We start from the raw sequence: 12610 nt of genomic DNA, 5'->3' as shown, positions 1-12610 counted from the left end.
TTCATAAACTCATTAAGTAAAAAATATGCATTTAATTAGGGCCTAAAATAATTAGAAAACAAACAAACATAAACAAACACCAAAATGCACAACTGGGAGTGTAACTGAGCCCAATATACACTAAAAGCTGATTGCACTACGAAGTTTTCCTTAGCATTCAAAATTTGGCACAGATGTTGAAATGAGCATGAGCAGGAGCCTCAGTAAAAACCTGCCAAATCTTATGCTTAAGAATTGCCTGCGTTCATTTCCACAGCCTGATGAATTAGCGTAAGTCTGGGTATTTGAAATGGACGACACATTTGAAACTACCAAAACACTTTTCAAACAGTGCTTTCACTGATACGATGAACTAAACTCTCATCTCAGCTTCCTTGGAGAAGCTAAACCGACAAGAAGATCCTGCTTCGCTTTTCCTCTCCTGTTACTGAAGGTAATTCCTCCTCCTCAAAGAAGGCAGACTGGAGAGAAAGAACTGAGGAGGGTGTGCCACAAGGCCAAGAGAGAGCTCTTTGTTGCTATCCATTTAAACTCAGCTTAATGCTTCAAGTACCTCACCAAACTGAACTTGCAGTCTGGGCCTTGACAGTACAGTAATTGCTCATTCCACTGTGCAGTCTGCTTGAAACCTGTATGGAAACTAGAACGTACTTCCCAAATTGGGATCTGAAAGTCACTGAGAACCTGTAGACAACAATGAGCTCATGTGTAGGAGATAACCATAAAAGTACTTCAGTAGGATAAAAAATAACTGCCAACTGATGTTTCATGACTGAATGCACATGAGAAGTAATGATTTCGGATATGTAGCTAAGGAATGCATGAGCAAGTTGAGCTAGGAAGGCAAAATATCAAAGTCTCAAAGGGTGGTGAGACAAGTAACGCTGCAGCAATTAACACCCTAACACCTTAGGTGAACGTATCCATACATAAGTAACAGAAACTTATAAATTGACAGTTTCCTGCTCACTGTGGAGAGCAGTATGAAATTTCTAGCCTTCTCTTCACCCTTTTCTTCCTAGGTGGCAGCAGCTAGTCCCTCCTCGTTCTCTTACAACTCAGGCTCAGGGGTGACCTCGTTGCTATCTACAACTACCTGAAGGGAGGTTGTAGCCAGGTAGGGGTTGGTCTCTTCTCCCAGGCAACCAGCAGCAGAACGAGGGGACACAGTCTCAAGTTGTGCCAGGGGAGGTATAGGCTGGATATTAGGAGGAAGCTCTTCACAGAGAGAGTGATTGCCCATTGGAATGGGCTGCCCAGAGAGGTGGTGGAGTCACCATCCCTGGAGATGTTCAAGAGAAGACTGGATGAGGCACTTAGTGCCATGGTCTAGTTGACTGGATAGGGCTGGGTGATAGGTTGAACTGGATGATCTTGGAGGTCTCTTCCGACCTTGTTGATTCTATGATTATATAACTCCAGCCTGTGAAGCCATAAACGGGCAAAGCCAGAGAATACTCCTGCTTTGTGGAGTATAGCTGTGCCCAAATTTAATACAGCAATCTGCCTTTTTAGACTGAGAAAACTCAGTAAATTTGTTACTGTTTAGTCACTTGGCACACCTTACAATTGCCGTATCTTTTAGATGTGATATCAGAACACAAGACAATGACACACAGCCCTGCAAAAGTATCTGCTTCTAAAGGCTGTGACGATAACTAGATGAGGAACACTCAATGCAAAATCTCTTAAGTTTGCCCTTCCATTGATGTGCATATTTTCAGTAGATTCTTTGTTACCAGATCTAGGTGTTCTTCAAAAAGCCTTGCTGGCCTTCACAGTATTCTCTGCATTTTGCACTGGTCAGCAACCTATGAAAGCAGCTCATAGCTTCATTGCTACTGGCCAATGTTCTTTTAACATCATTAAAAAGTCTGTAAGAAATAAACCTGAACTGCTGATGAAGCAATACAAACTCCTTTGAAGAGCACCAAATTTTTATTTATATTTCTGGAGCTACTAAGAAAGAAAAAAGCATCAACATTTTTCCATTTTGTTTTGTTTTTTTTTAATTTGTTTTTAGAAAAATCACAATGTTGATAGGAGGTTTTAATGAGCAATTTTTAGGCTTGCAAAAGCAAAAGGATTCAAGAGTCTGGTTAGCTAAAAGCTAATGTGAGCTTCTCCTGCCATACTTTTCCTAACACTGGTTTATTTCTGTTTTCTTGACACTTGGCATTGATATAAGATACCTGTCTATTCACGCAGCTAATCAGTATATTTAGTTTCTTTGTATTTACATAGATCACATGTTTATATAAAAATTACTTTTCAATCCTCTAACACATTTAAAGGTTTTAGCACTTTTTATACTAAAAGCAGAAGTGGGGCAAAAAGAGGTTTAGAAATTAATTCCATAAAATACTAAAATCTGTGTAAAGCTTTGTTGCAAGCTAAGAAACATGTACATGAAATTCTTAAATGAATTATCCTTGGCATACATTCATATTTGAATGCACAGATATATTTACATGTTTAATATCCAAATTCATAATGACTTCTAAGATGTTCCACAAAATGTCATCTTTCTGGAGAACTTTGCACATGGCTGAAGCACATTAGTAAGACACATATTGTAAAATTGCATTACAGTTGAAAACAATTAGAATGAAAGCCAAGAGAATTGGTCAGACCCTTCCAGACAGAAGTTGTTCCTACTCCAGACTTAGTCCTTTAACTGTTATGAAGTGCAGTTTTCCATGCTTCAACAGCTCCTTGAACCCTCCCTGTGGCTTTCAAGAGCCACGGTAAAGCTCATGAGCACTTGCAGTTGAGAATGCAATCATAGGTCCTCTTCCTGATGACAGTCTTTCACAAGTCCAAAAATATTCATGTATGGACGCTTGTGGAGTGAGGCTGGGTTGTTCTGGTCAGTCTTGCTACCATGTACTTTTGACCTGTGGTACTGTTTCTGTCTTTTAAGTGCATATGATAAACCTTCTGTACTCAATGTTATTTTCTGTTAAATTTTTGATTAGGGAAGCCTTAACCCCACTCCCCAATACTTCCACAACCGTTTAGACAGCTGCCAAACATCAATCTCACCAGATGTACAAAATCCCACTACAGTTCTGATTCGAAAATCAGGTTGTTCCACACGTGACCAGCTCTGTACTTGCTAAGCAGAAAGAGACAGAAAGGATGGAGGGTCTGTGTGCACTAGTTTGAGTGTTCTGAATCTGTACCAGACAGAAGCAATGAAAAAAAAAATCCAAAAACCCAAAGCTGAATTTCTGTTTCTTGGATGCTGAAGAACAAGCATCTCTTCCCTGGTGGCTGACCCAAGCAGCTACACAGTTTATTTTAGCAACACCCACACCCGGATCCATTATTCATGCACAGTGAGCCATTTGCTTTCAGGTGCCCACAACACACACCAAGTTGTTTGGTTGGTACACTCACTGCATACAGGATATTAAAAAAATGTTTGCATTGCCTGAAAGCAATGGTATAGCAAAACATTAATTGCTTATTGTTTTTTGAGAGGTAAGGAAAAGTTTAACATACTGGATGCATTTGAGACACACCTGTTTGTCACAGGGGTAAAGGCAAGAATGTAAAGGCACAACATACTTCTACACTCCTGTCATTAAGGCCATATATTGGTGTGCAACAATGCTTCACAGGGCTAATCACACAGAAATATTCAGATCTAAGTCACACTCCCAGAGGTGTTTCAAGCAACAACTGTTTTCGCATGCATCTTTGGACTCTGCTGTTTATGCTACGCATTTTTTTGTTTCCTCTTTTTTTCTCCTTTTTTTTTTTTTCCAGGTGGAATGCAGGCTCTCTATCCAGTTTCAATGCTCTATTCTTCATCATGTTTTCTTTAATTTAGTTCTCCAGAAGTGTGCGCTGAACTGAAAAAAGAATAGCAACTCAAGATCAGTACACTAAGTTAGCACACACTGTAAGTTATGCATTAGTATGCAGCAGCATATGCAGACAACAGACTTTTCAGTGAGCATTTGAAAACATAAGGATAAGTTCAGGTAAGCAGAGGCTTGATTCTGTGAAGCCAGAACCCAGCATACAAAGGGATATTACATCCCAGATTCTCACTCATATAACCACATCCTACTAGATCCATGTAGCTATCTGCACTTGCAGCATAGCCCAATATGTAGTTTCAGACTTGAAGTTTTGCAGATGCAAAACCAAAATGGAGTACAGTCCACGTAACTGACAGAAAAACTGGGTTACTGAAAGAAAGTGCTGGCTTAGGTTATCTACAATTTCAGGTAGTCAAAGCTAAGACAACATAAAAACACAAACCTGTTCCTCTATGCCACCTGACCTGGCCCAATGCAAGACTGCTTCTAACTAGAAGCCATATAGGTATGTCAACACTCTGTCACCAAAAGCAGAGCTAACACCTGCTGATACCCAGAACTTAGATCAGAAGTAGCACCATGCTGACCATGGTTGCCTAGTTTCTTGGCTCAAAACATGCTGATGCTTGCCTGCAAAATACAATAGAGGTATGAAATTTGTAATGTAACATGACATCAGTATGTGGGCAGGAGTAATGATTTATGGTAACATCCCAAGTTTGACTTTATTGGTTAAAATACATCATGCACTATTTGACACATTTCACATCTGAGTTCTGGTGAATCTTGGCCAAAATTTTAGCATGTTCTGGCTCCAACTCATACGTTAACTGCATTTGGTAGAGCTCTTTGAACAACACTGTTTGCTGTAGTAATGCACAGCTAAACTGAGGATCTCCTATCTCCAGTCCTGATGTCAACAGCCAGTCACAATAAAATGTTTTCTCCTTGAGAGTTTTAAGTATTTAAAACAGCTTAAAAGAAAGCATTTTTAAAGAAGATCATGAGCCAGATGCAAGTTTTTAGCAAACTGATGGCAAGGTATAAATTTTTAAGTAAAAAAAAAAAGTAATAGTCCTGTCAGGTTTAGATTAAGCCCACAGAAGAATGTATTACAATTTTATACTGCTTTGAGATTTTAATATTCAATGTTTCAAACTCAATCAACTTTAGCATAAGGTTGGGCTACTTATTCCTTTGCTGACCAGTTAAAAAGACTAGCAAGCCAAGTTTTCACCTATATTCTTTCCTCCAGATCTGTCTATGGCTTTGCTGGAGTTAACCACCTGTTCTGTCAACCCTGAAGAACCATACTCAGAAGGATGAGGTTGCTAGGGGGTTTTCTGCTGCAAAAGAGATCCTTCCATAGCTGTCATCTTTGCAGAAAGACTTTTTTATATGAAAGAATCGTCAAATAATGAGTGTTTTATTTACAACATGTCAATAAGTTCAGTCCTTCCTTCCAGTGCGGTTTCATCTCTGCCCAAATGCTCTTAACATTTTTTAATACACATTCTTGCAGAGTGCTATAGCTGTTACAATCAAAAACGTTACCAGATTCCAAACATGTACAACATACACTAATAAAACACCTGACAGCTAACTGCAGTTACGTATCACACGTAATGCAGTGGCCTTATGTTTTTGCAATTGGCTTTAATGATACTTTTGCAGAGAAAATTCGATTCTTTACTTTCTCTAAGCTCCTGTAATTCAAGGACTTCTCAAGGTAATAAATCAATATGTTCAAAGAATAAAAGGCTAGCGAAGACTAGACATATTATCAGAACTGAAAGCCTGATTCAGTTTTAAGTTACTTGTCATGGTAGTTACAAATATTTTTTAAGAAATAAAACAAAGCAGGTTGTTCCTTTCAATAAAGTGCATTAAATAGCTTCCCCACCAGTAAGTTGACCTTCCATCTAGATTCTTTTCTTACCAGGTGGCTCAGATTGTGCTCCCCGTTGGCTTTCCATATTCACATTCTCTTCATCTGCTGGGAAACAAACAGACAGTTAGCATCCAAATTCTCTTCAAAGTTGTTGACTGTTAGAGATAATTCGAGAGAAAGAACAGCACTAAATAAAGTGGGCTACTGACAGTAGTTGGCTTTTCCTTGTGTTGCCTGCATGCTGATTTTAATACGCATGGTAGATGTTACTCAGCTTCCAAAATTCCCAAATTACAAAACTCTCAGTATCTTGCTGGATGGCTGCTCGATGTCCCTTCACCAAGCAGCTTCTGCCCCACCTATCACCTACAGTACTCCCAAAGTTCTTTAATCTAAGTTATATCTTATTTGGGTGGAAAAGCAGCAGATAGCAAGGAATAGATGACTGCAGAAGAAAGAATCGTTCAGGGATGAACATGTGAGTAGTTGTCAGAAAAATAGTATGTAGGCAAGCATCTTGTGAAGACACAAAGGCAAGATTTACAAAATTAGAAAACACAGTATTTTTCAGCACTGAAACACTCTCTAATCCCCAACCTCCACTCAACTTTTCTTAAAGACATATTTTCTTTCAGTGACTCCTCCTTACTCTTTAGCAGGAAGTGCTTTTATTTTAAGAAATGCAAAGCCTGAAGTCTGTCTGCTTACAGAAGTCTAAATTTTGGGTGAGGTATTTTTTTGACACTGTCTCTTAGATGATTAGTAAGAGAGGTTACTCCCCGTGAAAACAAATTCATTGTGCTCTTAAAACTACCTCATGCATAAGATCAATGTCTACCCCCCACATAAATACAAAAATGCATCTCTTCAGACAAATAGGAAACAAAACTAATTCAGAATTCTTACCACTTTGTTTGAAACAGAGTTTCTTCTTCTGGTAAGCAATGAAACTTGATACTGCTCCAATTACAGTAGCAATTACAGCACTTGCAATTCCAGCTATTGCTCCCTGAGAATCTGGAGGGAAAAACAAAAAAGAAAAAGGTTTGAGTAAATTCTCATGAACACTTCCAAAAAGCAATAAACTGAAATTATTACAGTTGTCATAATCAACTCCTTTGTGAATAATGAAAAGTGCATCTTCTAATTTTGCAACCATTGATTTCTTAGCCAAACCTATTGTTAAGCTGCTTATGCATGCACATGTAAATTAAGTTAATTAAAAAATCTACCCTTTCATAGCCAAATCCTATGTGTATGCAAGCAATCACTGCACCAGCAGCTCTGAGTCTTGGAACAGTTTGGAATCATTTGCAACACGGAGATTTAAAAGAATTATGAAAGGAGAACCTAACAGGAAGAATTCTAGAGTTCACAAAAGTTTTTAAGTTGAAACCTGTTACTGCCAGTGATCATTCCAGCACAGTATTAGCAATACAGAAAACCCCATAAAACAAACTTCACACATTTACCCTCAGATGCTTTGTCATTTTCTGGACTTGGGCTCTTTCGTTCTGTAAAAATGAACAAAAGGTTTAGATTTTACATGTCTAAAGAACAGCCATATCACTATTGGATGCCTTTTTGTCAAATAATCTTGATGTCTAAAGAACAGCCATATCACTATTGGATGCCTTTTTGTCAAATAATCTTGCAAAAATGCAACCCATCTATTACATCTCTAAGTTGTACAACTGATGCAGAAACTGAGACGAAAACAGAAGTCTCAAGACGTGCTATTTGCCCTGCCAATTTTCAAGTTACTGCTTCAAAGGAATCTTGGAAGGTGAAAACTTCCCCAAAAAAGCATCAACAGCAATCTCTGCCTCAGACAACTCCCTAAAGAACTCAGTAATCAGAGGCACATCTCAACACCACATCAAGCTAACACTGATACAGAAATTGCAAAGTTGCACTAACACTCAGAGGGATGTCAAATCTCATTCTAGTGACGACCACTACTTCAGCTTGGTCCCAGTGACCATCTCTGCACTAAGCTGTGCCGTAACAATTAGACAGGGCAGATTACTCAAAGAGTTTGGTAAGACATGAAACAGTTTTATGCTACTTAAAGTAGATACAACCTACATCAGTTTGAAATCTAAGGATCCTGTGGAACAAATGAAATTTTTAAGAACACAAGGCAGATCCTCTTCTTGTACACCCCTGAGCTTCCTAGCCACAAGAACTGAAAGAAACTGAGAGTTATGTCACGGAAGATCTGAAAATAACATCTGGATGGCTTTAAGAACTATATTCATGATCAATTTTGTAGTAAGTACCACATTCACATATCAGTTTTAAACCCACCTGAAACAAATCATTAAAGATTTTACCTCTTAGTTATCTGGACTTTTTTTGCAGGCAGAACATGTTGCTTTTGAACCAGAAGGTACGCTTTTAAGTTTCAGATAGCAGGAACAAAGGTGCTACAAATTAGACCATGTCCTGCGTGCAAGCTTTCATCAAAAGCTTAGGTAGCCATAAGATCAGTATGAAGCACAAGCTACAGTCTTACCATTGCTGCCACTACTGCCACTACCACCGCCACCTCCTTTTGGTAAATTGCCATTTACTAGATCTGAATCATCAAAGCTGCCTATAAAAAATAAAAACAGTATTATCTTAGATGCTTTCCATTGAAAAGACACTTCCAGGCATATAAGAACAAGGAAGTTTTCTCTCAATTGTCCAGCTGGTTTGTGGTAATTTTAGACTCAGCACTGTAGTCACAACATGTTCATGTTTCAAAACTCTCCCAACCTCAAGTCCCTTCAGCTTGGCACTGTACAGTTTGATGGCAGCACTTCTGAATTTCCTGAACAACTGAGGAAAGTCAGTGTCCAAGAGCATGTAGCACTGCACAAGTCATAGGCTAAGCAACTAAGAAGCTCTGGAAGATATTTAACTGGAACAGCCCAAGTATCACTGTCCTGTTAAAGCAGAGAAAGGACATGGACAGGAAGGGACCGCTTATTTTCAAGGCTGAAGCTTTGAATGTTTCTTCACAGTTGGATTTCTAAGTTACAATCAGTCTTTTGAACCTGTACAACATAGTAGCTAAAGGACAAAAAAGGTTTAACATGCCAAAGTTCAACATGCCATGGAAGTATTTCCATGAAAATGGGAAGACTCAAATGTAATCCCCTCCTTTGATTTACTGCAGGACATTAAACCAGTCCCTCTCCATTTTCACTGGATGCTACTTCATGGGGCCTAAGTTCTTCTCCTTTCCTCTGCAGCCAAATGAATCTTTTGTTTATGGAAAGCAAAACTAAAAGCATTGTATCAGAGGATGTTTTTGTTGGGTGACAAAAGCACTGTACTGAGACATACAAGACCTAAATTCAAAGATCTGCTGCAAATCAATCAGGATAAGAAACAAGAACCAAGGCTTGCATTCCAAGTAAGGACATTTTACCACCACAATCATGGGTAATGGCATCATCACATTTGCACCCATTTGATTCTGGTTTGCTCTGAGTTAGGCAAATACAGAGACGACTTTTAAACAACAGGCAGAGAAGGACATGCATTCTAAGCCTACCTTTCAAATACAGAAAAATTGTATTTCTTAACTGGGCCTTTAACTTTGAGCTTTACCTTTAATTTAGATGCTTTAAGAACATAGATCACAGGTAGTTCCTATTTACCTTTCAGCAAAATGAGCAGGCCTTTGGTTTCTAAAGATAAAAGGACTCAATCCAATACACAGCTGCTCCACATTGGCAGAGAAGAGCAGCACTACCCCAAGGGCACACACTCTGTCCCATCCTTCCTCCTTCTCACACCATCCTGCTTTTAATTGAAAGTGACTCAACAGGTTTGTATGGAATTTCAAGACTGATGCAAAGCTTATTTGCACAATAATTTTTCCTTAATCTTCAGTGTTTTTCCAGTACAACATCTGACATACATAGCATCTGATTAACAAGCAGTACTTCCTAGATGTTTAACTGAAATATTAAAATCATGTCATGATTCATGAGTTTGTGCTAAAAGCTTTACCACAGTCTTCAGGATGTGAAGATTGACCTTGCTTGGGATTATTTACACACAAAAAAAGAGATATGGGGGAAAAATGTTAAGATATCAAAAGTGAACTACAATACAGTAACTTTGAAAGGAATTAGGAAGGATTAACGAATCCTTTTCTACTGTTCAGAAATTCCTGTTAGGTCAGTCTTACCAGTGTCTTTTGGAATTGAAGGCAGAGGACTTGGCTTGGGGTCATCTGTAGACAAATAGAGTTAAAATAAAGTATGCAAGGTTACTAATGTGAAGAGACCAAAAGCAGTGGACCTTTCAAAGACTAAGCTAAAAAACATGATATCAGATCTTCCTCATGGCATTTTCATTGGCTAATGCTGTAGTTGTTTGGTTATTTCAGGTTAACCCCTCTACTCTAATGCAATTAACAGTGTATCTGCTACATTAGCCTGTATATCAGACCCTTGCTATAATTGAACATATACAGAAGAGCTTTCTAAGTGTTATGCAGCATTTTAGTTTGCACACCTGATTTCAAACACTGAACTTCTTTGAAGTTTTCTTCCAGGTCCAGATTACTTGTCTGCTTCCTCTTTTAAAATCATCAGATTTTAACCAGTAAGAAAGGTTAGTACCTCACTTTACAAAAAAAGAAAAAATTAAGAAAAAAGAAAAAATAGACAAGATACCACAGAACTAGAAACATGGCTCTCACAATGACAATTCATTTAACTTGCCACAAAATAGGAGAGTAAGAGGACTTAGTAATTCTGTACTTTTTGGTCACAGCCTTCCTTGCCAAGATCAAGTTAACACACCAATAGCTATTTTCTAAAACTGTGTTTTCACCAAGAGCTGAACCAATCTAGCAGCTCATTTCTTCTGTTTGCTACTTCTTCTTGATGTTGCATAGTCTTCCCTCTACATATTCAAAGAAGAGGCAGGGACTGGAGGTGCCTGCCAGGATCCTCTCTCTTTAGTCACAGATACACAGATTCACCAACTGCATTGGGTTGGAAGGGATCCTCAAAGGTCATCTTGTCTGACCCTCATGCAGTCAACCCAGACACCTCCAATGAGATAAGGCTGCCCAGGGTCACATCAAGTCTGATCTTGAATGTCTCCAGGGACAGAGCCTCAACCACATTCCTGGGAAACCTCTTTCAGTATTTCACCACTCTCACTGTAAAGAATGTCTTCCTTATGTCCAACCTATATCTACCCTGCTCCAGTTTAAAACCATTGCCCCTCATCCTACTGCTACAAGCCTTCTCCAGTTTTTCTGTAGGGCCCCTTCAGATACTGAAATGCAGCTATGTGGTCTCCCCAGAGCCTTCTCTTCTCCAGGCTGAACAGCCCAAGTTCTTTCAGCCCACCTTCACATGAGAGGTGCTCAAGCCCATCTGACTCATTTGATCAACTGTTTCTCAGTCAGCTCTGTTTTCAAAAACGCCAGGAGCAGGAAACAGCTTTTTGAGAGAGGAAATTTCAAAGGGCTAAGCCAAACAGAGCAACAAACAGTGCTACTGTCCTACAGATGTATGCCCTGTGTCAGGGAAGCTGCCTACCCTGCAACAGGTCTAGGGATGGTACTCAAAAAGCAACTGTGCACTATCTGCCTAACTGGATTCATCTTTGACTGAGTGAAAACAATGCTGTGCTTTTTAATGCTGTTCACACTGCAGAGCTGAAGTGGAGTAGAAAAAGAACCTTTCCTCATATTATTTCAAACAGATTAATGTTTCCTTGTGCTACTACAATTACTTCCTGGAAAGGAGGAGATTACTTCAGATACTTCCTAAGTAATAGTTTATGGAATTAGTGCCATCTAGTGAAGACACAGCAATGAAACAAGAAAGACTTGGTTAAGAAATGAGTGAAATAAATATAGTTCTTGTGATCCAGGCCCTTCAAACTGAAGGTAAATAAACATAATTAGACTGCAATGATTTTTATCTGCAATTTGTTACCTTAATCAGCTCAGTACTCTTACTACCTTGAGGTAATAAAGGATGGGTAGATATTGCATGAAGTACCATTGAGCAGTACCCAGGAAAACACAATACTTACGAGGCTGAACGGCATCATGCAAGTTGAAATCATCTACAAAGAAAGAAGGGAAATTTAGAATGTAATGAAAAAACGAAGTAATTTTAGACTATTTTTACACAAAATGTACCTCACAATGCTTTCACCAAGAATATAATGGCATGCTTATTCAACAGTGACCCATGGAAAAAGGACCACAGAGCTACCAGGTATTACCTGACAAACTACATGCTGACTTTGGTAATCATGGAACATGCCAAGGGCAAGCTCAAAGTGAGCAAGCTTAAAACATTCAGATTGAAAGCCAGCAAAACGGATTCTCGCAGGATCTTTAAGCTTTTTGAGATCACAAAGTAACTTCGTGGGAGCACTAGCAGAAGACTCCAAAATGCAGAAATTCTTTTGCAGCTAGGGAATTGCCTTCTTTTATAGAAATACCACAGCTCTGTGTGCCATTAATTTGCAAAATTCAGGCTCTCAACTACAGCTACACTCAACTTCACAGTAAAAGGCATCACAAAACAATCAGATCTCACCAGAATGTGATGGTGTTGTCTTCTGTGGATTATCTGCCAGAGATGATTAGAAAGAAAGAAAAAAGATTAAATGCTATTTTACATACTGTTTAGAAGATGCGTGAAGGATAAATGTAAACTCATGTCTATACAATGAAAAGCACAAGTATACAGCAAGATATTTTCCCCTTAAGAATTTCTGAGTCTTCCCAAAGACAAATTTCAGTTTTATGTGAACATACCCATATATGAATCCCTCCACTGAGATATAAACATACAGTATGTGGGGAAGGTGTTATGCTTGGTCATGCTGTGATACTTGGAAGCACACA

The 12610-nt window shown here is 38.8% G+C and overlaps 1 protein-coding gene across 1 annotated transcript in view; it reads right to left on the bottom strand.

The window, feature by feature from the left end:
- Positions 1 to 1991: 1991 nt before the first annotated feature.
- Positions 1992 to 12610, bottom strand: part of CD99 (CD99 molecule (Xg blood group)) — a 34596-nt gene continuing 23977 nt past the window's right edge. The window contains exons 3-10 of the mRNA XM_054383924.1: positions 12300 to 12332; positions 11785 to 11817; positions 9914 to 9958; positions 8243 to 8323; positions 7197 to 7238; positions 6631 to 6741; positions 5773 to 5829; positions 1992 to 3860 (exon numbers count right to left, since the gene is read on the bottom strand). Of these exons, the coding sequence (XP_054239899.1) occupies positions 3835 to 3860; positions 5773 to 5829; positions 6631 to 6741; positions 7197 to 7238; positions 8243 to 8323; positions 9914 to 9958; positions 11785 to 11817; positions 12300 to 12332 (428 nt within the window). The 3' untranslated portion in view covers positions 1992 to 3834. The remainder of the gene's footprint in view (positions 3861 to 5772; positions 5830 to 6630; positions 6742 to 7196; positions 7239 to 8242; positions 8324 to 9913; positions 9959 to 11784; positions 11818 to 12299; positions 12333 to 12610) is intronic.

The sequence above is a fragment of the Indicator indicator genome, chromosome 1 (assembly GCF_027791375.1).
Source record: "Indicator indicator isolate 239-I01 chromosome 1, UM_Iind_1.1, whole genome shotgun sequence".
Taxonomy (NCBI): domain Eukaryota; kingdom Metazoa; phylum Chordata; class Aves; order Piciformes; family Indicatoridae; genus Indicator; species Indicator indicator.
Note: the sequence above shows the minus strand (reverse complement) of the source record. Positions and strands in the feature narration are given on the sequence as shown.